Source organism: Hipposideros armiger, unplaced genomic scaffold (assembly GCF_001890085.2).
Source record: "Hipposideros armiger isolate ML-2016 unplaced genomic scaffold, ASM189008v1 scaffold_63, whole genome shotgun sequence".
Lineage (NCBI taxonomy): Eukaryota > Metazoa > Chordata > Mammalia > Chiroptera > Hipposideridae > Hipposideros > Hipposideros armiger.
This window is the reverse complement of record NW_017731413.1, coordinates 16723-43502: the sequence shown is the minus strand read 5'-3', so window position 1 is coordinate 43502 and position 26780 is coordinate 16723. Positions and strand designations below refer to the sequence as shown.

The 26780-nt window shown below is 41.9% G+C and overlaps 1 protein-coding gene across 1 annotated transcript in view; it reads left to right on the top strand.

Moving 5' to 3' along the window:
• ANO4 (anoctamin 4) overlaps positions 1-25552 on the top strand; it is a 282890-nt gene extending 257338 nt beyond the window's left edge. Inside the window, exons 9-11 of the mRNA XM_019641684.1 lie at positions 3045-3089; positions 14517-14648; positions 25493-25552. Of these exons, the coding sequence (XP_019497229.1) occupies positions 3045-3089; positions 14517-14648; positions 25493-25526 (211 nt within the window). The 3' untranslated portion in view covers positions 25527-25552. The remainder of the gene's footprint in view (positions 1-3044; positions 3090-14516; positions 14649-25492) is intronic.
• Positions 25553-26780: the final 1228 nt, after the last annotated feature.

Sequence of the window (26780 nt, the reverse complement as noted above, 5' to 3'; positions counted from 1 at the left end):
TTTAAAAACTCAGTTTGTGAGTAGTGTTCAAACCCAAGCATTGATATTTATTCCAAGAGGAATGGAAACTGCTTTGTGTGGCTTGCTTAGTTGTTTAAAAGGATGAATTTCCCTTCATCTCACAGTGACTGTTCTTATTTTCCCTATAGATTAAGGAAAAGTGATCTTCATTTGCTAGATGGAAATAAAATAAAGTATTAAACCTGACATTATAATTGCCAGATATGTGGGTAGTCCGTAATGGAATCTCCTGGAGGAAGTGGAGGAATTTAGTACCAAGGACAGTTCCAAAGGGACTCACGAACTGCATACTTTTGGTTCGCAATTTGCCAATAAGGTCAAGTCAGACAACAGGAAATAGGCGAACTGGTGCCAATTCTAAAATATACCTCTTAATGAGCTGTGGAAAGTAATAGAGACAAAGAATCAGCTACATTTTTAGGGATGGAGAGGAGCTAGGGACACATTTAGAGAAGGGCCATTTCCATTCCGAGGCCAGTAATATATGTCCCTGGTGCATATTATTTTCTTTGTTTGTTGGCCTTCATGGTCTAATATTCAGTCGAAACAGAGGCTATGATTTCTCGCATCTATTTGACTCAAGGCAACTTTCTCAAAAGAATGGAGATAAACACAGTTCTAATCTTTGGATTTATTTTTTTGTATTTCAAATGTTACAAAGGAAATCTAAGAATGCAGGGATTTAAAACATGTATATTTATCACTAAGAGAGAGAAGGAATATCAATTTAGTTTTTATTGAAAATTATTATACTATAATTCATAATTAATTAAAGCCAGTAATCAATGCTATAACTATCTAATATGGATTAATAATAAGTCACACATAAGGACCACTACAAAACATGCTTAGACAGAGTCATATATCAGATCAACATCTTCTGGCCAACAAAGACCAAATTCTACCTTGTGATAAAAGTAAGGTAGTGAAATTTAGTGAAATTGATGCCCCCAGCCCCCCCCCCAGTAGAAATCTCATAAAACCTTCTGCCGGAACATACATCTATCTGGAGGCAAGAACCTGAGCAGATGGTGGAAACTCGGGCAATGTTAATGGACAGCAAGCTCCCCTAGTCCCTGGAAGGGTTTCCTGTATGAAGGGCCTGGCTTCGTCATACCTCACAATTCTGCAGGCCCATTACCTCGCAGAAAAGTGCTGTCTGCAGCAGCAGTAGGACGTTTCTTATGCAGCATTAAGAGAATGTGGTCCAAGCAAGAAAATGAAAACCATAATAACTATGAATAATAATCTTCTTTCTAAATGTAGGCATTCCTGCAGGCCAACACTTTTAGGAGAAAATACTGTTAATGTATGGACCCTGATAGGCCTCATTAATATTGATATGCTTTCACCTGAATGTAGTTCCACCTGATGCGCCCTGATGCATTTCCAATTTATGCTATCATCTCATCCAACGTTTCAGACCAATAACTCTACCTAAGGAGGTATATGCATTTCCAGAGGAGGAACTGCCCTGCCATATCATTTCAACAAAACGTACAACTATCATATCAATTTGCCTGACTGTAAACACCCCCATATAATCTTATCTGTATTTATCATTTTCTGCAGACTGCACTTCTGAATCCCAGGTTTAGTCTCCTTGGATTGTTATTCCTACAATGTTTAAAAGAAGCTGAATTATAGGTTTCTTGTGGGAAATTGCCAGTAAAACCTGCTTGAATCCCTGTATGTCCATGGATAGAAGTTTTCCTCTTAAATTAAGTCTATTTTTAGTGCATTTTTTAGGTTTACAGAAAATTGAGTAGATAGTACAGAGTATTCCCACATACCCCCTCTCACCCCACTCAATTTCCTTATTATTAACACCTTGCATTAGTGTGGTATGTTTTTTATAATTCATAGACCAATTTTAATACATTATTATTAACTAAAGTCCATAGTTTACTTTAGGGTTCATTCTTTGTTTTGTACAGGTCTGTGGGTTTTGACAAATCCATTATGTCATGTACCTACCAGTAAGGCATCACCTAGAATATTTTCACTGCCCTAAAAAAATTCCTTGTACTCCAGCTATTCATCTCTGCCCCCTTACTCCCCCACCAACCCAAACCACTTGCAACCACTGATCTTTGTATTGTCTCTGTAGTTTTGCTTGCCAAAAACATGGTTATGCTTTTAAGTTTTCACAGATAGGAAAAATGAGTTTCGGTGTATAAACTTCCCATTTTCCAAAAGTGAGAGAGCTCAGTAACAGAATACATACAAAGGGCCTCAGTTTCATGACTGCTCCATTGGTTGAAGCCCAAAATATGGAAAGGGAGTTTGCATTTTAATAAGGCATCTAGCACATGGTCTCTTCATTCAAACTACACCCAGAATTTTCATTTTTAATATTAAAAATTGCAGATACAGAAGTAGGCCAGATCCTTATTAAGTTTGATTTTTAAAAAATTCCAGGATTCCTTGGTTTACCTCTTTAATTCCCCTATACTCAGGGCCACTGTTGAGGCTGCATGCCCTGGTGTGGTTATTTACAGCTGGATGTTGATACTGACTAGTTAGTAGTGTTCTTCTCATACTGGTTGTAAAATTCTATATTTTTATATTTCCCCTGCCTATATCAAACGAGAGACATGTTCTGCAAACTTAAAGTGCTGTATACGTGTTGGTTAATTTAATAGTGTCCCATTAAATTATGTGCATTGCCAGCACCATCTCTGCATTCCTGAAAAAAAGCTGATCTCAGCTGAACTCATACAAATACCGATTGCTCCAAATCATCACCCTGTCGAGGTTTTGTAGGCAAGTGGCTACCCTAAAAATGATGGTAATGAGGAGAGGAAGAAATATCAATGGGAAGCTGGTTCATAAGATTGCATGACTCAAAAATGCATGCCCGATGTCCCCACTACATTTCTCACTGTTAATCTCTTTTTAGTTTTTTCTTCTTCACCTCTTACAGGCTTCTATCTTCAATCTCCTTTCCTTCCTTGCTAGTTCAAACTGTAACTGACGATGGGTTTTCTTCTCGACTGGCTTCATTTTTGCTGTTCTTCCAGGAGAAAAATCTATTACCTGCCCCGCCGGTACAAGTTCATGAGCAGGTTAGTAGCATGCTCTGTCATGATAGTGTTTGCTTGATCTGTTGCTTTGTGTGCTCCAACAATGACAATACATGCTGGGGAAGATGCGGCCTTTGTCACATGGGGAAACTGGCCGCCAAGCTCATTCCAAAAATAGCTAGTTCAGGCTAGCCTGGACCTCTCAGAGTGTCCCCTGTGACTTCTCCACACTTGAGAGGACACAGTTCATCTGCAGGTATGTTGGGACTGCTTTTGTTTGCTTGTTTAAGCCCATTCTGTTAGATAAATTACCAAAAATCCCAGCTGCTTCGGGTATCTTTGACCGGAATGTTTTTCTTTTTCCCCGCACAAATTCCACTCTCCATTATATGTAACTTGAAATCTTGAAGTGCAGACAGTCACCCTTTCAAAAAGCTGACAGTTGCTCGGCCAGCCACATAGGTGGGGCCCTCCTATGTTAGTAATATTTTGTTAAGAAAGTATGTAGATATATTACCTCACTCAGGAACTGTCCCTACCCACTTTTTTACCACACATCCACAAAACAAACAAACAAACAAAACACCTTACAGTATTGTGTATCTTTCCAAAGCTTGTTTCTCTGTGTTGTTTTTTGAGAAACAAGTGGTGTCCTTTATTTACTCTGATTGTGTTGTGACCATTAGCCATCTAATTTCAAAATTGTAATTGGTCTTATGTGGCCATCCACCCTGAGCTGAGTTGATGGTTAAACTTGGAACCACTGCATTTCTCTGGCAGTCCTATACTTAGGTCAGTTCTGGGGGATTTAGGATTCAAATTCACTCTATTTGGGTTATGCAGAGTGATCAGTAAAAGAGCAACTGATAGATTTTAGTGAGGTTACTCAAATGCACATATGCTGAACAAGGTATGGTGTGAGAATTGGCATCTAGAGAAACTAAGATGTTACGATTTCCCAAGATTTCCCTGTGCAGAATTCTTATTAGCAGTTCTTTCATTAGGCAGTAGCCATGGCATTTGAATTCACCACGATTTAGATTAGCCCCTTGCCACAGAACATAACATTTCATAAATGCCTGATGCTACACTTTAGCCTTTTCAGTAGTTCTCAGTAGTTCTCAAACTTCAGCCAGCCTCAGAATCAGCTGGAGGACTCGTGAAAGGAAAACACAGATCACTTCTGAGTCAGTGGGTCTATGATGGGGCTGGAGAACTTTCATTTCCAACAGGTCCCCAAAGTGAGGCGAATGCGGCTGGGTCTGGAACCATGCTTTGCAAACCACTGGTCCAACTCCACCTTCGAAATAAATAACAGATCTGCCTGACTATGATGGAGTCAATTAAAACTTAAATCATAACCTTGCTAACAATTGTCACCCCAATAAACTTTAATTAAAAAACAAAACAAAAAAAACTTAAATCATATAAAACCTGAAGGAAACACAACAAGGTGAAGAGAAGTTTCTCCCAATTGTCGTGGAACAAAATATCCAGTTTGTCTGTATTGTTTCAATCTGTTAAATGCAATACTCCAAAGGCCTAAAGGAACAGGGAATGGGGAGAAGTCTGGCTCTTGCTCATATTTGCCAAACAGCCTTTATTAAATATTAAACATAAGGCTTCTCTTTGAATCTTGGCACGGGATGACGTTGGGCACGTTTCTTCACGTCTTTGAGCCTGTGTCTTCCACGTTTGTAAAATAAGGGTGCTCATGACCGTCCTGTAGGGGTTCTGTGAGGTTTCGTGCCTGGTATGAAGTAGAACTTCAGTCAGTTGTGTCAGTGATTATTATATGTAATACTCCTAATAATAAGCTCACATCTTTTCATACCTCCCCTTCCCTTTCTGCTTCTGAACTTATTACCCATCTCCTCTCGTCTCTCCTTTCTTAGTGACAAGCCCGCTAACGCTGTTCTGATCTTTTTCTCCATTTATATTCCCTACACAGGCTTTGTCCATGACCCACACAGTCACCTAGCTTAAATCCCAAGGTCACTCGGGGTGATTTGCCCCCTCACATCATCGGTCTTTCACACTCTGTGAATGCTGCCTCAGGAGTACCGCTAGAATCCATGCATCACTCTCCATTCCCTCTGCCATTGCCTTAGCTGAACTCTCATCACCTCTTGCCTATTTTACATCAATTTCTCTCTCTCCTCTATTCTGACTCTCTTCCAAACTCTCCTACTCATCTTCCTAAGGAGCAGATCTGATCAGGTCACTTGTTGGCTTCCCCATAGTGGAAAAATAAAGCTAAAAGTCTTCCACTTAAAACACAGCCCTTTGTAAATGGTCTTTACTCATCTCTCTCTTCCCATGACTCTTTGCTTCATCTATAATGAACACTTATAACTCCCAAACATATTATGGTTCCTCATATTTATGTGCCTTTGCCTTTAGCGGTCTTTCTGGAAGGTTCTTTTCCATTGTGTTCACGAAGATAATGTCTACTCAGCCCTCAAAACTCAGTCCGCATGGTTAGGCCTTTTGACCAGGTTAAATGATGCCTTTTCTCTCTTCCCCCGTTGGCCCTTGATGCTCCCGTCACCCTTTGTATCATCCGTGATGGAGACGTCCTTCTCTCCACCTGGATGGTATTTGAAGGCAAGAGCAGCTCATCCTGGGCCGGCCGAGTGGCGCGATGGTTAAGAGCTGGCTTGGGATGCCAGAGGGCCCCGGTTCGGATCCCACATATGAGGGCCAGTGACACTGCCCTCCACAACTAAGATGCTGAACGACAGCTCAAGCTGGAGCTGGGCTGCCGTGAGTCGCCTGCGATGGCGTAGGCTGAAAAAAAAAAAAAAGAGTAGCTCATCCAACTCTCTGTTTCCAGCATCCAGCACATAGAAGGTTAAGTGAGTGAATGAATGAGTCTCATACACGTGCGTGAGGATTGGAGTGGGGGGAAAGTAGGTCACATAGAAAACCCAGGTCTGCCTGAATTGTCAGACAGATTTGAGACAGAAACATTTGCTCACACTGTGAGGGTGGGGTAGGCAATGAGGGCTTGAAAGAAAATGCTGATGAAAGGAACCACGTTATCTCAAGGTTGAGTAGGATATCAAGTGTCATCAAATCCAACCACTTATCAGAGACACTGGAGCCTCTGCTGTGTGGTCATCCAGCCCGTGTTTGAATATCCCTGGAGACAGGGAATTCCCAAACACATCTGTGGGCACCTCTGTTAGAAAGTTCTTCTATAATCTCTCTAGCTTTCACTCTAAAGAACAGATTGTGGTTCTGCCTTCTGGATAGGCAAATAATAATAATAATCTACAGAGGAAAAAGTCAAAGGATCTGAGAAATGGTATAAAATTATAGGCCAAATGACTTAGCAGATATTTGATCATTGAGAGTTGAGGAGAGAAAGAGGTTTCCATACCTAAGGGACTGAGAAAATGTGGTTGGAGGGAAAAGAAGACTGGAAACCCAGAAGAGATACAGGTGTGGTAAGAAAGATGGTGGTTTTCATTGTAATGATTCTGTATTGTAACTCACAGTAGGTCTTTGGGGCGTTAGTGTCCCAAAGGCCTTTGGAACTGATGGCAAACAGTTGAAACTAAAAGCTGGAGAATACAATTTGGGGATCAGAGGCACAGACGTGATGACGTTAGCCAGGGGAGTGAATGGAATTTTCCAGGGCAGGGTGTAGACATCCAAGAGAAGAGGGCCAGTGGCAGTTCCTTGGAAAATCCGGAGACAGGAAGAAGTGGGAAGAGTGCAAATAGGAACAATGTAAGAAGTAGGAGGACCACGAAGGAGGGGGCAGTGCAAAGGCACCAGGAGTGAGTGCCCATAAGAGAGGGTGCTTCAGCTACTGAAGAAGGCTGAGCGAGGAGAAGCAGGTTTGGGTTACCATGGTAACCACCATGCAGTCTCCATAGAGTGGAGGTTTTCAAACTTCAGGATGCATCAGATCCTCTGAGGGCTGTTTACTGCTCAGATCACTGGGCCCACCCCCAGGGTTTCTGAGGTGAGGCGCAATAATTTGCATCTCTCTCAAGATCCCAAGTGATGCTGGTGTTGCTGGTCTGGGTCCACATTTTTAGAGTCATGACCACTGAGTGGAGTGTAATGGAAAGCAAATTACAGCTGGTGGAGAATGGACGAGGTCCTGATGAATCAGAGGCGGTGAGGGTTCCCTGCTACCTTGGCAAGTTTTGTGGCAGAGGAAGGGAGAAAGAGAGGATGGGCTTTAGAACAGGAGCCTGGAGGAGAGCAGCAGAGGAGCCTGTGAACACATGACCAGCCGCATATTCCCCATATTCCGCATATTCGTGTGTGTATAGCGGAAGTTTTGAGTGGATAAGAGCTTAGAAAATCCTTGTTTCTAGAACTTGAAGAACAACTTACCAAGCAGTAATCCCTGGCCTGAAAAAGTCGATGCTACTTCATGTGCATAAATCACAACCATAGAAGGATTAAGGCATTAGAAGGCACTGGAACAGCTATAATTAGAAAAAAAATAGTCACAGGGTTGTATAGTACAGCATAGGGAATAGATTCAATAATATTCTAATAGCTATGTACAGTATCACATGGTAATAGACTTATTGGGGTGATCACTTTGTGAGGTATATAAATGTCTACTCACTAGTTGTTTTGTACACTTGAAACTAATAAAAAGAGGCAACTGTAAGACTCTAGGGGAAAAAAAATCTAACTATGGTAGTATGAAAATTATTCAGAATGGCCTCTTAAGATAAGCTTCATTGCTTACCACATAGAATTAAGTTTTTCACATCGCTGTGGTGGTATAACTTGGTGAAGCCCTGTATCTGGTATAAATTTTAAATGTCAAAAAATTTAGTCAAAAATGTTAGTCAAAGAATTGTATGTCTATAACTCTTCATTTCGTCTCAGAACAGTTTGTTTTAGACGATGAAATGTGTGTGTTTGTAGCCAGGTCTGACCTTGTAAACTGAAGGGCACGTCTACAGTTTTCCTGCTCGTACACTAGTGAAAAAAAAACATTAACTTCCAATATTCTCAAACTCTTACGTCATACTAAATATGCATATTTAACTTAGCTTTTGGTTTCGTCTATATAAATGATATTTCACTTTTTTAATTCATGAAAGGATCCCTAAAATCAACCTATCTCCTTTAAGGATGAGAGAAATGATATAAAATTTCTGAGCAGGCAGAGGAAAAATACCTTTTCACAAATATCTTTATTATAAAAAGTCACCTGACTTCCCGTAAAACATACTCATGTAGTTCAGACATATATTTTTGGAATAAATGCTCTTTTTATTCATGTACTTGGTCTATTAAATGCTACTCTGACTTACCTTTGGGCAGACTTAACAGGCATTATAAATTATCCAATAATGAAAGGGAACTTATCTTCTACCTTTTTTTTTTTTGCCTTCACCAAATAGTATAAATGTAACCTGTAGAAGATGTGAACACAATGTAGCAAATCTGATTATTGTGGGTGGCTTGTAGCAGGCATCTCATTACTAATCCCTTTTCCCTCCACTCCTGCCTGAGGTTAGCCTTTGCAATGGTTGGCAGAATGACTGCTGGACCCCACTGCGTTATAGATTCAGTGTAGCTGTAATCTTATCAGATGAGTATGCAAGCAAAATGACAAAATGGCCTGTATATTTCCATCCTTGTTTTTAAAAATTAATATACGTGAATGTTCCAAAGCCTAGGGAGACTTCCATAAGGTATTTAGGCTGTGCCCCAGTTAGTAGCCCTGAAACCTAAAAAGAATCATATTAGCTTCCATAGATCCCTAACTTCTATCCAAGGAGAGGCTGTAAATATAGGAGACTTGGCTCTAAGAAGAGGAAAAAGAAATCCAAGCCTGCTCGCGTCTGACTGTTACCACGCCAGTGAGGCTTCATTTACTGCAATGTAGGACTGTGTGTGGAGTCTCTATTAAAAAACAAAACAAAACACACAAAAAAAACACCTCATCTGTATGTTCCCTCTAGTCATGCCATCCCTGAAAATATAATAATCTAACTGTTTGAATCGTGGTGCTATTATTATAATATTCTGGTCTGGGGAAAAGCCGGTGTCTCTGAAGTAGCCTGTTTCATTTACTTTAGCCTAATTAACTTGTCATTAGTACAAATTCCCTCCTGAGCAGTTAGTGGCTCAAGAGAAAGGCCTTTGTCTTCTGTTTCTTCAGGCTATACCCACAGCATCCAGGTAGGGGCCCTGCACACAGTAGGTCATTTATAAAGGCCTACTGACAGGTTAGCCTGTGGGTAGTGAGGTCCTTTGCATGTGGCCTTTTCTTTCATCATCACCACTTGTAAGGTTAGTAGGATCATCTCCCCTTTATAGTTGAGGGAACCGTAAGTCAGAGAGGTTTCAGTAGAACCTTCCCAAGGCATTTCCAGGGCACACCTTGGAGAGGCACAGCAATGCAGGGGGGAAACACCTGTGCCCATTCACTTGTGCTGTGCTGCCAGCTCTTTCCAGCCACTGAAAACCTCACCTGCCACGAATCAGCATTTTTTGGGGGGAAATTGAGGGTGGACCTTGAACTTATCACATCTTTCTATAAAAGTTTTCACCTTTTAGTTCAGTTATTAACTTGACATGTTAAGGCCAGAAATGCCCAAGTAGACGATCCATCTTCTCTGTATTGATTTGCCTGTGTAGTCTGTAAGAGGGCTTTTGCCCAGTAAATGGCAGAACAAAGTGACAGGGTATCCAACCAGAATCAATGCTCAATGGTTTTCTCTTTTCCCTATCAGTGGAGACTTGATCAAGCAATCCCACTTCTGTATTGAAGAGACAAATGAGATGCTTTCTGGTTGTTTGGTTTCTCGAGTTTTACATAGCTAAGTGAATTTCAGGATTGCCTGTTTAGGGAAGTTTATTAGATGCAAGATGGAAGCACACACCTCAATATCCAAGTGAAGATCCTAGCTCTAGAATTTCCATTGAGGATCCTCTACATGAAAGTTCATTATCATCATTTCCTCTATCCTACGTAACACCACTTACTTGACACCACTTAATGGAGCATTTTGTACACCTAAGGCGTTGTGTGAACTCTTGATATTCATTATCTTGTGTAGTCCCCACCACTGCCTTATGCAATGGTTATATTAGCTTAGAGAGATTTAGTCACCTGCCCAGCACGGCACGCCACTCGCGAGCTGTACAGCTAGCTAGGATGTGAACCCGCTTCCACTGACACCAAAGTCTTTCATTCTGTAGGAAAGGTTATCCCTTATGCATTGTGAAAAGGAAAGCTCTGTATTAACTCAAGTTTGTTTAGACCATTATAGCCAAGCGACTGTTGCCTAAGTCACCACCGATACGTGGTATCTAAAGAGCATTTGATGGACCATCATTTAGAGATGAGGATACGCAGACTCAGTGAGGATGAAAGGCTTGTCCCAGGCTCCACTGACACACAATGACAGAATCAAGAGCCTCACCGAGTCGCACGCTTTCCAGCCTGGCACCCTTTGCACTCTGTGTTTCTTTGCATGGTAGGAGGGGATCCTCAGTGATGTCTGAGTGGCACAGTTTGGGGACAGGAATGTGTTTGTTTGCGGAAGAGCAGCCAGTTGTCATCCAGCCACAGAGAGACATACCGTTGTCCCCAGAGCGACCTGACTGGCAGGTGAGGGCAGCATGTGGAATGTCTGCCCCAGCCTTGGGAGCCGGGCTGGCCGTGGCCAGGTCTCGGGGGGAAGACCAGACCAAGGCTGTTTTAAGAGGTGTGTTGGTTTCCTGTTGCTGTTGTAACACATTCCTGCAAACTTAGCTGCCAAAACAACACGTATTTATTACCTCACAGTTCTGGAAGTCAGAAGTCCAGGGGTCTCACAAGGCTGAAATCAAGGTGTTGGCCAGCCTGGGCTCCTCTATGGAGACTGTGGGGGAGAAGCACCTCCAGCCTCATTCAGGCTGCGGGCACAATTCAGTTCTGTGCTGTCGTAGGACTCTGTTTCTTTCCTGGCTCATGAAAAACTGCCTGTCTCAGCTTCCAGCTGCCCACACATCCTGGCTCCTGGCCCTGTTCATCTTCAAAGCTGGCAATGGCCAGTTGAGTCTTTCTCACACGTTGAATCTCTGACCTCCCCTTCTGCCTCATCTCTCTTGTCTCCAGTCAGAGAAAGCTTTTTGCATTTAAACGACTCATGGGATTAAATTGGGTCCACCTGAGTAATCCAGGATACCCTCCCTATTTATAGGTTCGTAACCTCACATCTGCAAAGTCCCTTTTACCATGTCACATAGCATAGTCCCAGGTTCTGGGGATTAGGGTGCACGCGTTGTTGGGGGGAAGTATTCTGCCAACCAGAAGAGAACACAAACTGCTGACCACATTTGAGCATTTGTTTCTGTCGTTGTAAAGAGCTCACAGCATGGACCAGTGTGTGTGATGGAGCCTGGGCAATCTACACTCCCAGGAATCTGTCTCTTTCTCCCCCTGCTTACGCTGCCCCCAGGAAGGCCAGTCCACGCACCCCCAACCCCAGTTAGTGTCTCAGGGGTTTTGAGTTTAAGTATCTTTCAAATATCTTTCTTCCATAGTAATATTTAAAAAGCCCAATTCCTCTGCTTTCCATCACATTTACATTAGTCTCCATGGTCCTCAAGAAGTTATTAATAACACTGCTCTGCCTGGCAGTTTCTCCACAGCTTTTCATGTACACCATCCTTTACAATCCACCTAACAGCCCCTCAAGGTCAGTCACATGATGGTGATGATGATAATGATGATGATGATGATAATGATGATCCCATGTAAAAACTCTTAAAAAATAAGGCTCCGAAAGGTGAGTGATTTGTAGAAGGTCACGCAGCAGATAAGCAACGGAGCCAGGATTGAGACCTCCCATTACAAATCCCGGCTTCTCTCCACCACCCCAGGCAGCCTTCCCTCACTTCCCTGTCACTTCTTTTTGCCCCTTTTCATTTTCCCGTTCATTAATCAGTTTCATTACCCTGTTCTCCTCTCTCTTCACCATCTCCACACATTTCATTTAAATTGTGGTGCTACAAATTAGTTCCTGAGAGCTGCCATTTCATTCCCATAGCATATTTATGCCCAATTTTTCATGGCTTTATTTGTTGATATCCATGCTGGGTACTGTACCCAGTTGGATTTGATTCCTAGTCCTTGCATGCAGAGCCCAGATTCTGTGAGGATGTGAATTTTGCAAAGTGTAATCCCATTAGTGCTGCAGACTGGAGATGTGTGGGAGGTAAAATCTCTGTTATGAAAAACCTCTGAGCCAGTGTCCTCTTTTTTTTTTTATTGAGGTAAAATTTTTATGTGACACATTAGTTTCAGGTGTACAACGTTGTAACTTGGTATTTGTATGCACTACAACATTATCAGCGCCGTACGTCTAGTTACCACCCATCAGCATACAATGTCCTCTTTCTTGAACGAGTTTTAAGGCAATCAAATGAAACAAAACCAAGAGCCACAGGGAAAACCACCAGCTTAGCCTAGGAAGTCTAATTTATGAGTTCATTTAAGGACTAAACCATTGAACTTGGCGAATTGATAGATGCTGGTAAAGCACAATTTACTTTGAATTGAAAAGAAAAAAGAAATGTTAAGAGGCAAGCACATCACTCAAATTCTTATTTTTGGTGAAAAAAAAGATGACTGATAATAGCCAGTGCTTACTGTACACCAGACACTGTCCTAGAGACTGTGTACATATTGATCAGTTAATCATTACAACCCTAGAAATTGAGTGTCATTATCACGCCCATTTTACAGATAAGGAAATCAAGGCACAGCAAAGATAAATACTTTGCCCAAGGTCACACTGCGAATTTTACAGAGCCAGGATTTGAATCTAGGCACTCAGCCCCATGTTCTCAGTCACTGTCATACTGCCTCTCTAATGCTCGTCATCTCGCTGTATTTTAAGTGAGGAAGGAGAGGGCCAGGAGAATGAAGGATGGAGGAGATAGGAACTGTTTCCCTTTCTGGGGCTTTGGGCTCTTCCAATCTACTGTTCTTTTCTGTCTACATTACCCTGGGTAGAATCTTAACTTCTATGTGTGCGTATGTGTTGGGGATGGGTCCCTTTTTGAGAGGAGGGGCCTAGCAAAGCTGAGAGGGTCTTTCCTGTTTGAACTTTCAGAGGTTCTGAAAAAATAACAGCCGCCACCAGGCCGAAGGGGGGTCCTGGTGAGGCTGGAACAATGCTGAGAATAAAAGAGGTGGTAAAAGAGGAGTTTTCTGTTATTTTTTATTTTGGAGTTGACTGGGAATATAAAAAATAATTCCTCCAGCTGGGAGTTTCATTGAAAAGGATAAACTGTCGTGTAAATATGTTTTTTTAAATGGAAAAAAGTAAAACATGCCTAGATTGCATGTGTTTTCAGTTAATAGACTTAGAAGGCATTTAGTATTTTCTTCTTCAGGGGGATCTGTCCCTTCTGTAGCCCTCAAGTGAAAAGTTCCATCATCAACTATTTGATGGGGTGATCCCTAAAGTCAAGAATCCAAAATCTGTATTCTGGCCTTGGCTTTATTCACTGGCTGGGTGATTGGGGCTAAATAATCACCCCCTCCCCACCATGGATCTCTTGTGATGTTTAAAATGGATGTGGTACCTGTTCCGTCTTCCACACAGAGATGCTATTTGATATGTGTTCTTGGGAAAAAAAAATTTTTTTCGTGGTATAGTTACCTGCGGTAGCACAATTATTTTAAACTCGCCTGTGATTTTTGCTCCTGCCAGTGGTGGTGAGTGATTGAAAATTGGTCACTTGGAAGCCAGCTCTCTTCATGAGCAGATGTCAGAGGGGATGGGAGGTAGTCAGGGGAAAACGGTGGCTTGAACACCACTTTTAGGACAGGTTTGTTCTCTTTGACATCATTGTGTGCCCTGGCCAGAGTGACACGTGTGTCATGACACCCCAGCACCATGAGAACCATTGGGTGAGGTTGAATAGAGAGACGTGAACAGTAATGAGGCCTGCTGTCTGCTGAGAGGCTGCTGAGGGAAGGTGTGAGAGGCCGGATGCAGATCAGGAGACTGGGCTGTGTGCACACAGTCATCCCACCGGGCTGTGCCCGTCAGCCTCCCTGCACAAAGATAACGCCAGCTCGAGCTCTTCCCTAACCAAGGGAGGATGGGGGAAGTTTGCCAGCGCAAAATGAGTTTTCTAGAATCTGCAGAATGTAAGAACGTAAGATCTCTGCTGCTTTGCGTAAGAGACTGTCAACTTCCTCTCCAGAGCCTTCCAGCCTCGTTAGGACTCCTTGCTCATTTATTGGCTGCTACCTCATAAATAATAACATCGAGGCCTCTGGGTGAAATCGAAATAGCACTGGAGTTGTGGCTGTCTTCTTTCTGTCTGTAAAATGGGGGGCGTGGGGTATCCTAGGTGCAGTAAGTGCCAGGAGCATGTGATGTCGTAACTGTGGCTCTGTGGAGACTTCCTGCCTATGTTTGGGGGCAATGCTGACGTGCTGTACCCTTTGGTCTTGCCTTTCATGTACCACAGGATCGATAAACAAATAAGCAGGTTTCGGAGATGGTTACCTAAGAAGCCCATGAGGCTGGACAAGGAGACACTGCCAGACCTGGAGGAGAATGACTGCTACACTGCCCCTTTCAGCCAGCAAAGGATCCATCAGTGAGTGTTTCCCGTGAAAGCCCTTGTCTTGCTAAGGACGTGCCGTTGTGTAGAGCCTGGTCCTGCACGCCTTTGATCCCTTGGCACGTGGGAGGAACAGCCCTCCCCCCTGCGAGTCCTGTGAGTGTTGATAGCCCTTTTATTTTAGTCAGGGAAAGCAAACTGCCCTAACAAACAACCCCCACATCTCAGGGGCTTAACACAATAGCGCACACGTTCATATGTGTGTTGGGTGGACAACCTTCTGCACGGTGGTTCAGCGACCCAGGCCCCTCCTGCCTTACAGCTCTGCCAATCCCCGGGGCTCAGAGCCCCCGGCAGGCTCTTCGGCACCTCGCCAGCAGACAGGCAAGCTGGTCTACACCTTCCCCTGTTGAAAAGAGGGGCTGTTGGTTTGTTTCTTTTAAATCTTAGTTCACTTCTCAGTTCTCCTCTCTTCAGCAATTTACCAAGTTGCCCCAGGAAAAGCCACGTCACCTAGCCGCAGGCTCCCTGGCCTGATCGCTCAGACAGTCTCTGAATTTGTCACAAAAGTAAATTGTCACTTTTGACCAGAGGTTGGTGGGGAGTTGGCTAAGTAATTGAGCCTTTGAGGACTTGCAAATGCGATAGAGAATGGACTCTGAGCTCCTGAGATGACAAGAAATCACGACCAGATGGCAGGGTTGGTGGTAGGAGAGACGAGCATGCCAAAGACAGGCAACAACGAGGTGAAAACAGCGTCTTACAGCGAAGATGAATCAGGTGGCCCAGCCTCACTCTCAGTCAGACTTCAGGAATTCCTGGCTCTCCCTGTTTTCAGCCTTAGAGACAGACTCAGTAAAAATGACTAATGAGGGGAGGAAAGGAGCGGCAGATTAAAAAAAAAATAGATTCCAACTTCGAAAAAAAAAAAACCAAATGGCAGTTGTCAAGTTGCAAGGAGCATAAGTTGGGGCCACGTTTTGGCAACAGAAAATCAGTTAAAGTCTGTGGACTTCTAGAGCTTGAAAGGAGGGAAGAACAATAAAAAATAGATGGCCTGCATCAAAATGTATAATGTGTGATGCAAGGGTAGCAACCCAGTCAGCCTCTGAAATAGCCAAACCCTGGGTCCCCACAGGTCAGATTGCTGCCAACCCAACCACATTATGTGAACATTTGAAGGGGTCATTGAATAAGACATTAAACTCCCAGCCCAGTTTCAACATCCTAGTTAAATCTTCCTCGGGAAATAAGAACTGAGAGTGACTTCCTGTTAACGCAGAGACCAGGACCTAATGGGCGTTTTCTTAAGAGAAGACGACAGATGAAAGCTGACATGTTCCTGCTTGCTCTTTAAACCCTCGCCATGCCTATGTTGTTCATCTTGAAGTTTCTGACATGAGTGGTTATTTCATGTTAAATTCTTTCAGAATAGACTCTGATTTATGTGCTAATTTTCCCGTTGCTTCTCCTGTGCCTAAGAGAGTGTCGAAGAGTCTCCTAGCACAGTGCAGGATGGATGGATGGATGGATGGTTGGTTCAATGAATTATATGGTGTGTATTCTGGTTTTTGTTTTACTTCAAAGACATGTGGGTACATGGAAGAGGAATGGGATGGATGGATAGTTGAATGGAAAAAGGAATCAATAAAGTAAAGTATATGGCGTGTGCACTGGGGTTTTGTTTTGCTTAAAAGGAATAAAGATAAATGGAAGAGGAACTTGATGGATGGATAGGTAGATAGATGGATGGAGGATTCAATGAAATATGAGGTGTGCACCTGGGGTTTTGTTTTAACTTCAAAAGGATAGAGGTAAATGGAAGAGGAAGGTTTCCCAGTCCTCATCTACATGCTGCTTCTCTTTCCTGGTGTTCTTGCTTTAGAGCAAAGTTTCTCAGCAGGGTTCTCAAAGTCAGAAGCACCTGGGCACCCATCAGGATCTCGAGGTAGCAGAACCAAAAATCAAATCTTTATAAGTGTTTTTAAAATATGTGATAAGTGAAGATGATAGCCTGTGGAATAGGGGTATTCAGTCATCTCACATACATGAGAAGCCTTTTTTGACAGGTTTGAGTATTCACTGAGCAATTGATTCATTCAGCAGTCACTAATTTGGTGTCTACTTCTTGTCAGGCACTGTTTGGGTACAGAGGATATAAGATAAATTATCCACAGTCTTGACCCTGACATAGTAGAAGGAAGAATATTTTACATAATTGTAAATAGTATGGTGGGTGTGACTTAAAAAAGGGAGTGCTGCATTCTTCAGATTTGGTGGGAGGTTGGTAAGAAATGAGGGTTGGTCACTGGAAGAAAATGCTTGAGATGGGTCTTGAAGGATAATACTAGTCCAGGTAGGTAAGGGGGGAAATGTAGTTCAAGAAGAGAGAATGATGTATGTATAAAAGAACAAAGGCATGAAACAGAATGGAGTATTTGAAGAACTACAAGTAGTGTTCTGTGAATGGGTGGTATAGGGTGTGAGAAAACCTGGCGTTACTGTTTGAAAAAAGAGAGTGTATTGGAAGATGAGCTTTCAAGACTGGAGAACTAGGAGGAAAATGCAAAGGGACAGCTGGAAGGAAACAGACCTAAAAACCAGACCTTAGTGGGACCAAGAAGAGAGTGCGTGCAGGTCTATCATGCGATTGGAAGATGAAAAACTAAACGAGATCTCGAATGTCATGGGAAGTGGGGATTTCTTCTCTTTGAAAATTATCATGCCTCACGGACAACATCCCTTTAATGAATGTGTAAAATTAAGACTTGAAGAATGCTGGCTGTCAAGTTGGAAACAATTGTTTGTGCAATCAGAAAAAAATTTCCCTAAGGAACTTTGAGAGCGCTGTTAATGGTTTTAAAGTAATCAGAAGTAGCTGGTTAATGAGCTCTCAAAGCTATAACCACATCTCCTGGTTTTCGAAATGCAGCCCCAAACCCCGTGTGACTTTGTGGTTTTGCTGGAATGTTTGATACTGTGTCTATCCAGGAATAAAAGAGAATGATGGGTGTGTGTGTGTGTGTGTGTGTGTGTGTGTGTGTGTGTGTGTGTGTGTGTGTGAATGTAGTAGAAAAAGAGACAGAAGAGAGTTGGAAGTTTAAAAAATAGTGATCGAAGTGGGAAAGAGCCTTAACAATATTTTGCTCTCAGGATAAATCGCAGACGCCTAAGCTAGCTCAGTAGCTGTGCTTCCATTCCCCAGTTGTGTGCTCTGGGTTCACTGAGCTACTTTGCCCTCCTCAACTCTGTGCCCTCTCCTTTCCTATGGCTCTCCCCTCTGCCTAGAGTACCGTTTTCCTTGGGCTCCCTTATTTCAGGTTTTATCAGAGACATTTCCTTCAGAAATCCTTCCAGGGTTTCCAACCTCCACCAAAATTCTGGGTGAGATTCACTCTTCTATGTCCTTTGAAAAAAATTGTTGGTGTGACATTGGTTAATAAAATTATACAGGTTTCAAGTGTACAATTCTATAATATATCATCTATATATTGCATTTTATGTTCACCACCCATAGTCGATTCTCCTTCTATCACCATATATGTGACCCTCTTTACCCTCTTCTGCCACCCCCCGCCTCCCTTACCCTCTGGTAACCACTAAACTGTTTGTGTCTATGAGTTTTTGCTTGTCTGTTTGTCTTGTTCATTTGATGCTTTCAGTTTTATATCCCACACATGAGCGAAATCATATGGTTCTCGACTTTCTGTCTGACATGTTTTGCTTAGCATAATAATCTCAGGGTCCATCCATGTTGTCTCAGATGGCAGTATTTCATATTTTCTTATGGCAGAGTTCTATTCCATTATGTGTATATGTCACATCTTCTTTATCCAATCAGCTGTCGAAGGATACTTTGGTTGTTTCCGTGTCTTGGCCACCATGAATAATGCTGGTAATATTTTTTTTCCTATCATAGCTCTTGATTAATAGTACCACCTTTTTAATTGCTTTTGCCTAGATTGTAAGCTCCTTGAAAGACTATGTTTAGATCATTATTTTTGAATCCCATCATTTGTGCTTACTAATGATTTATTAAATGAGAAAATAAACAGATAAAAATGAAAATTTTTATTTTTAAGTGAATAAAGAATAAAGATGATGTGAACTTAGCTTACTGCACACTCATCTTAAACTATGAGTAAATTCAAGACATTTTTCTCCTCAAATGTGGTCCACCTTCATTGTCCCTTATCCATTAAATGGCACATATTTTTACAGGTATTGAAACTACAGTCTGGAAGCTTTACAGACAGCTCCCCTGTCTCTACTTCCCACATCTAATAGATCTCCAAGGGCTGATGATTTTAAATCCTACATGGCTCTTTAATCCAACAGCTGCTCTCTCTCTCTCTCTCTACCGCTATTATCTCACTTTTGAAACCCAGAAACAACATGTCCCCTTGGTTCTATCTTTGCCTACCTTCAGTCCATTCTCACAAGTGCAAATAGAATGATGTTTTCCAAATGCACAGCTAATCATGTCATTCCACCCTGTTTACAACCCTTAGGATAAAGATCAAAATTATTGAGATGACATAAACGGCTCTGGATGGCCTGACCACACTGTCAACTCCTCTCCAGCCTTATCTGCCTTCCACCCCTCATTTCTATGATCCAGGCATATGCAACTTCTCTCAGGTTTTGGATGTACTCTGCCTCAGGGCATTTGCACATGCTGTTTTCGCTTCTGGAATTCTCTTCCCATTCCTGTTTCCTTCACCTCATTTACTTTCATTCATCTTTCAAAATTCAGCTCCAATCCCCACTCCCATTCTTCCAAAGACAATATCTCCTTGCCAAATACTCTTTTAGCTGCATGTTTCCTGTATAACATTTTTCACATTTGAAATTTTATAATTATTTGGATATTATATGATTAATGCCTCACTCTCCGGCTAAACTGTGCACTTCATGGAGCCAGAGGCCATGTCTGATTTTGCTCTCAATTATATCTCCAATATTAGTCATAAATCTTTATACTTTGAGTTACATTATTGAAAAAAATTAAAGTTGAGAATAAATGGAGAAGCAAACAGCTTAGTGCGCTATTTGAACAGATAGCCATTTTTGAGAGGCAATAAAAGCAAACCTGTAGGTACACATCTCTATAGGTCAACGTTGGATGTCATTGGTCATTTTATAGGGTCTCACCAAAGATGGGCCTACAGATGGGATAACTCTCACTAAATGCCAGACACTATTTTAAGAAGTTTAATCCTCACAACAGCCCTATGAGAGAGGAGCTACTATTATCACCATTTTACAAATGAAGCACAAAGGGGTTAAGGAGCCTGCAGTAAATCCGCCTGCCTGAACATCCCCAAGACATCTGTGCTTCAACACTGTAAAAGCTCATTTGTGATTTACATCATTGTCTAGTGTGAGTCACCACAGGGAAGGAGGCGCAATGTCTCTACTCCATGCAGTCATGCAGGTACCCGGGCTGCTTCTATCTAGTAGCTCTGCCATTCCCTAGATCCCTTGTATCTGGTTGACAGATGGAAGAAGAGATATGAGTGATTTCGTAGGGCGTTTTCATGGGACAGGCTTAGAAGTGGTGTATAGTACTTTTACCCACATTTCATGGACCAGACCTCAGTCATGTATTACCCCCAACTCGAGAAATGCTAGGATAATTAATCTACCTGTGTGCCCAGGAGCTGAACAGCTTGGTAGTCTGTCTCAGTGAAGGAACAGAAATGCAGACAGAGGCTCAGATCCCACATCTTAAGCATTACGCTCTCCTGGAGGATTTCTCAACCTCAGCAGTCTTGAAATTTTGGGCTGAATAAGTTTTTGCAGTGGGAGGTGTCCCATGAATTGTAGGATGGTTAGTAGCATCCTGGCCTGTATCCATTACATGCTAGTGGCAGTTCCTTCCCAGCCTAGTTGTGGGAATCAAAAATGTCTCTAGACATTGCCAAATTTTCCCTGGTGGTAGTGATGGTGTGGGTGCAAAATCACACCCCTCTTCCTCCTTGAGAACCGTTTTCTACTATCTTTTATCACATGACACCCTTTAGGCAGGGCCACCCGCTCTCTGAGATAAGTTAAATTCTAGTCAAATCTGATGTCTATGACAGACAAGTCCATTTAAAAATTAATTTATTCCTCTTCACCCCCTTGCCTGTGAATGTTGGCCTGTTTAAGTATCATTGTCTTTCTTCTTTTTTGGGGGGGAGGGATTTGAATGCAGATTATTTTTTAATTCCACAGATTTATTTATTTACAATGTATTTTTTTTATTTTTAAAACTTTTGTTAAAAATATAGCTGACAACCAATATTATATGAGTTTCTGGGGAACACTGTCCTTCATTCTTAAAATGGCATTAACAGTAACACCCTTGAGACAATTACTTTCTAAGGTCAGCACTCATAAAAAAAGGTTTTATGCTGGTAGACAGAGAAAAGCAAATATGAACGAGAGTCGTGTCGCTTTTTATTATAGATAAGACGGTATATTCTTTCAAGAAATAGATTAATTCTGAATTGCCTTTCAGAACAACGTTTTGTTAGATACAGACAGAAAAATATTCCTTTCTGTATTTTTTTGTTTCTGTTTTCATTACTGTTATTTTATTTGTATGAAAATATAAAAAAGGTGAGGTAAAATTAAATGTGGACCACTTCCTAATAGAAGAATCTGAAATGTATGTTTGTCATGGGTGCATATGTTTAAATAAGTATCCATTCGTTCACATGTTCCATGCCTGCTGTTGTGCTGGGCGCTTGGGAATCAACAGTGATCAAACAGGCAAAGCTCCCTGCCTTCCTGGCGCTTACATTTTAGCTGGGCTCACTGGCAGTAAATTATAAACCAGTGGTTCTCAATCAGCAGGTGATTTGGCAATGTCTGGAAACCTTTTTTGGTCGTCACAACTTGGGGTGGGCAGTGCTACTGGTACCCGACGGAGGAGGACCTGGATGCTACTTAACATCCTACCATGCATGGGGCGTCCACCCAGCCCCCCAACACACACAACAAAGAATTACCCAGCTCTGAATGTCAGTAGTGCTGAGGTAAACGTTTTTTTAAGAAGCCAATTGGAAAGCATGTTGGAAGGTGGCAAATGCAGTGGAAAAAGAGGAAAGAGAAGTGGGGGGAGGGGAGTGAAGAATGCTGGCATAGGGGTGAGGGTGCAGGTTGCAGTTTTAAAAGACAGGGTTTATATTCTTCAAGTTAGGTCTCAGATAGACGGTGTGATTGGAGAAAGACTTGGAGGAGGTAAAAGGGAGGGAGTTCCAGGTAGGGGAACAGCCAGAGCAAAGGCCCTAATCTGCAAGCACATCAGGCCAGGTGTGTTTGGGGAGAAGTAAGGCCCTTGTGACTGAGCAGAAATGACAATGAGACAAGGTGGGCAGTAGCCATGAGTTAGAGAGGTTAGGAGGGAGGCCAAGTATATATACAGCTTTGTGGGCCATTGTGAGGACTTTGGCTTTTACGGAGGAAAGACAGGGTCTGGCTGAACTTTTGAAAAGTACTATTCTGATTGCTCTGTTAAGAATGGACTGTACAGAGCAAGGGTAGAAGCAGGAACCATTTAGGAGGCAATTGAAGTCATCCAAGTGAGAGATGATATTCTTATATATATATATAGTTTTAAGTTTCTAGCTTTTCAGAGTCTGCAATGAAAATATATACCACATATAAGTCAGCATAACTCACATATAACTCTTTGCAGAGCTTGACTGTACACAAAACATTTTAATGTGGGTCCTTTGCATACAAGAAATGGACATTATACAAAGACCCCTTAAAATGAAATTTGCTCACGTGACTTTCTTCCCCTGCCAGACCGAGCTGCTGAGGACAGGAGCTGTGTCTCTAGCATTGAGTGGCACTGGGGAATGACTGTAAGACCTAACAGGTGTGGCAGAGTTGGCATTATGACTGCTGCTGGAGGACAGAGCTGAGGCTCCAGGGGCAGGCTGTCTCGTATCTTAAATGCAGAGCATCCAGGCGAAAATTAGAAAACATGTAATCAACTAGTCAGTCGGCTGTGGTCTCCGTGTTCAACTTGAATTTACCCCTGACTGGTTGATTTATTTTTGGCCTCAGTTTTGCTAACTGATAGACCATCTTCCCTACCCAAAGTTGTATGGCCTTTAAAGTCTATTATCAGGACTAATGCTTGACCCAAGATAAATGCATCACATCCTGTGTTGTGTGCATATATGAAATGGGAATACTACTCTGCCATAAGAAAACACGAAATACTGCCATTTGCGACACCATGGATGGATCTGGAGATTATTATGCTAAACAAAATAAGTCAGACAGAAAAAGTCGAGAGCCATGTGATTTCACTGATATGTGGGATATAAAACTGAAAGCAACAAAGGAACAAGACAAACAAAAATAACAAATACTCATAGATACAGACAACAGTTTAGTGGTAACCAGAGGGTAAGCAGGGAGGGGAATGGTAGAAGAGGGTAAAGGGGGTCAAATATACGGTGATGGAAGGAGAACTGACTCTGGGTGGTGAGCACACAGTGTGATACATCGATGATGTATTAGAGAAATGTGCACTGAAACCTATATGATTTTACTAACCATTGTCACCACAATAAATTGAATTTTAAAAAAAGACCACTTGACATGAAATTTGCTTACATCCCCTTTATTCCCCTTCTATACTGTGAGCTAAAAAATAACTTAAAAAATAAAGTCTAGGGAATAACAAAGACACAGCTCCTGGTGCCCAAGAAAGTAGTAACCATGGCAGTCTTGGTGCTGGGTCAGTGAGGGCTGGTAAGGATGGGAGAAAGTTGCTGAGGGGTCAGCTGGTGGGAGATTCCCTGTAACCTCCCTTTAATTGCTTTCTTATCATTTGACCTCCCTCTCAACCGAACAAGCTAGCAGATCATGGCACTGAGGTATGGACAATGGCAGTCTTCAAGTAGATGTAGCAACAATTGCAATGACAAAAGCAGTAGTGACCACCACTTATAAATAAGTTCTATATTCCAGAGTTACACCATAGATGCATTATAGCTTTGAGGGTATGGGTCATATGACAAAGGTCAGAGAGACTGAAGGGCTTGCTCAAAGTCACAATGGTAGATTAGTGAACAAGAGAGACGTGTGTTTCCTCCACAATGCTGCCACCTCATGTATGTGCCACATGAGCAGAAAACCAAAGTACAGTTATTCAGCCACACTACACCAGTGTGAGCCTGTGGGCATAAAGATACCTGGTTGCCTTTGGAGTTTATTGTTAAAGCATTTGAGGTGGCTTAGAGACAAATAAAATAAAATGGTAAAATAGAAAATAAACATTCTGAACCAAGGAGAATATCATTTAGAGTAGGCACTCAAATTCAGGAAAAAAATAGGCTCAGATTTGCAGGCCGTAAAAGTCTATATAAGTAAAATCTTGCAAGTGTTCTGCAAGATGAGCAAACATTTATAATATATTTTAACGTGGTAAACGAGCGATGTTTTGCAATACGAGTAGTTTTTTCCCAGAACGAATTATGCTCGCAAACCAAGGTATTACTGTATCTGTAATGGTTGATAATTGAGCCAATAAATTGGGCTGAAAGCCTGGTGGGCAAAGCAGAGGGAGAAATACATAGTTCTATAAGTCACATGGTTCTGATTGTCAGAGAGGAAGAAAATCAATCCCTTAGTGACGCAGTGTTTTTCCTACCATTTCCCTAGCATTTGCAAGAAGTAAAATTCTTGCCTGGGGAAGGGGGGCTCTGAATGAAGTAGTGGACAGTATCCCCAACAACCTTGTTAAAGCAAACGTCTTATAGGGCTTTTCCAGGGGACTATCTCAGGTAGTCCCCTCAGCATGGTTTTGGGTAGTTAATTACTCATGGTCATAAGCTTCTGCAGTTTAGGCATGACTTCAGCAAAATACTGCAGTACATCCTAAACTCATCTATTGATAATTGTAAATCTTTCTTGTTTGAACTACATCTACAAAAATCAAAATTGAGAACTGATTAAAACACAGATGGCCTCACATTCTGTTTGAATACATATTTGTGTTTGAGAAGCAGTAAAGCAAACCTGTGGGTACACATTTTTATAAGTCCATGTGCAATGCCATTTGATCATTTTATATGATGTCACCAGAACAGAGCCCACAGGATGCTTAATAGCCATAAATGTATAGGCATCTAAACATGTGACCCCACAGAAAGCTCTTCTCCACTAGCCAACTATGGGACCCATAGCATTAGGGCCAGTCATTTTATTGAAGCATTGTAGGTCCCTCTCAAAACTCAAACAATTTCAGAGAAGATAGTATAATACAACAGTAGGGAGTTTATCCAAGGAATAGTGATAGCTAATATTTATGTGGTACTTACTGGTTTCCAAGTACTTCACAGTTATAGACTCATTTAGCCCTGCGAATAAGGTATAGTCATTATTCTTAATATTATAGAGGAGGAAACTGAGGCACAGAGAGGTTAAGCAACTTGCCCAAGGTCACACAGTTGGTAGGGCTTGGATTCTAAAGCCAGGCGTTCTGGCTCCAGTCTTATCCGCTTACCATTATATATTAGGTATCTATGTCTGCTTTAACAAACTAATATGGATTTTGTGGCTTGAAAACAACACAAATGTATTACCTTATGGTTCTGCAGGTTAGCAGTCCAACATGGGTCACACAGGGCTAGGGCTAAAATCAAGGTGTGGCAGGGCTGCATTCGTTTCAGAGGCCCTGGAGAAGTATCTGTTTCTCTGCTTGTTCCGGCTTCTAGAGGTTGGCACATTCCTTGGCTCGCGACCCCCTCCTTCATCTTCGAAGCCAGCAATGGCAGTTGCGTCCTTCTCACATCCCATCACTTCACTCTGTCCTGGTTTCTGTCATCACATCCCCATCTCTGACTCTTGCTTCCTCTTCCATTTTTAAGGACACTTTCGGTTACATTGGATCTGCCTAGATAATCCAGGATAACCTCCCTGTCCTAAAGCCTGCTAAGGAACAATCTTAATTTTATCTACAACGTTAATTCCCCTTTGCCAGGTAGGTTAACATGGTCGCAGTTTCTAGGGATCAGAACGGGGACTTCTTTGGGAGAGGGTTATTCTGCCTGGCACAGGTATAAAATTTGTCAATCTGTAAAGCACCAAGGGTCTAGGATGGAGGACAGGTAATTTTGATGGGAGAAAAGAAAGGAGGAAAGGGAGGACTTGGGGACATTCAATGAAGTAACATATGTAAAAAGTTAGTCTAGTACCTGGCTCATAGAAAGCACTCAGTAATTAATAGCCATTATTATTATTACATTTACTATCATAGCACTACTACTACTACTACTATAATACCACTACCACTGAGCCAGGAGTTCAATGAGAATCCCTGGGGAAAATCTCTGAAAAGTTGTAGTCCATATATAGAGGTGACATTTATGGTGACAAACTTTTGCAAAGATCAATATCTGACCTGAACTGGAATAGCGTTACTTTTAAATTGATTGCTACTCCGTGTTCCGAATATGTTATGGACTGAGTGTATGTGTCCTCCTCAACTTCATATGTTGAAATCTAATCTCCAGTGTGATGGTATTAGGAGGTAGGGTCTTTGGGAGGTGATCAGGTCAGGAGGGTGGAGCCCTCATGAAGGGGATTTGTGCCCTTAAAGAAGTCACCATAGTATGGTCATGAGGATGTAAAGTACAGCATAAGGCATATAGTCAATAATATTGTAATAACTATGTATGGTGTCAGATAGGTACTGGCTTTATTGGGGGTGATCACTTTGTAAGTTATATAAATGTCTAATCACTATGTTGTGCACCTGAAGCTAGTATAATATTGTATGCCAACTGTAATTGAAAACATTTTAAGTTATTCAGGAAAAAAAGAGAGACCAGAAAGCTGGCTCCTTCTCTTTCAGCCATGCGCGGATACCCTGGGAAGGGCCCTCACCAGAACTTGACCATGCGGGCCCCCTGATCTCAGACTTCAGCCTTCTGCAAAGAAATTTCTGTTGTTTATAAGCCACCCAGTCTATGGTAATTTATGGTAATTTGTTATAGCAACCCAAACTAAAACAGGATTGCCATTTCATATTAATTTATCAGTAACATGTATATTTGTTTTCTAAACCTTCTCGTCATAGATACTGATTCTTTTAGCTTGTACCTTTTATTGTATTTTATTTTCAGTGTTGGGAGGGTTTTTGTTTGTTTTTTGTTT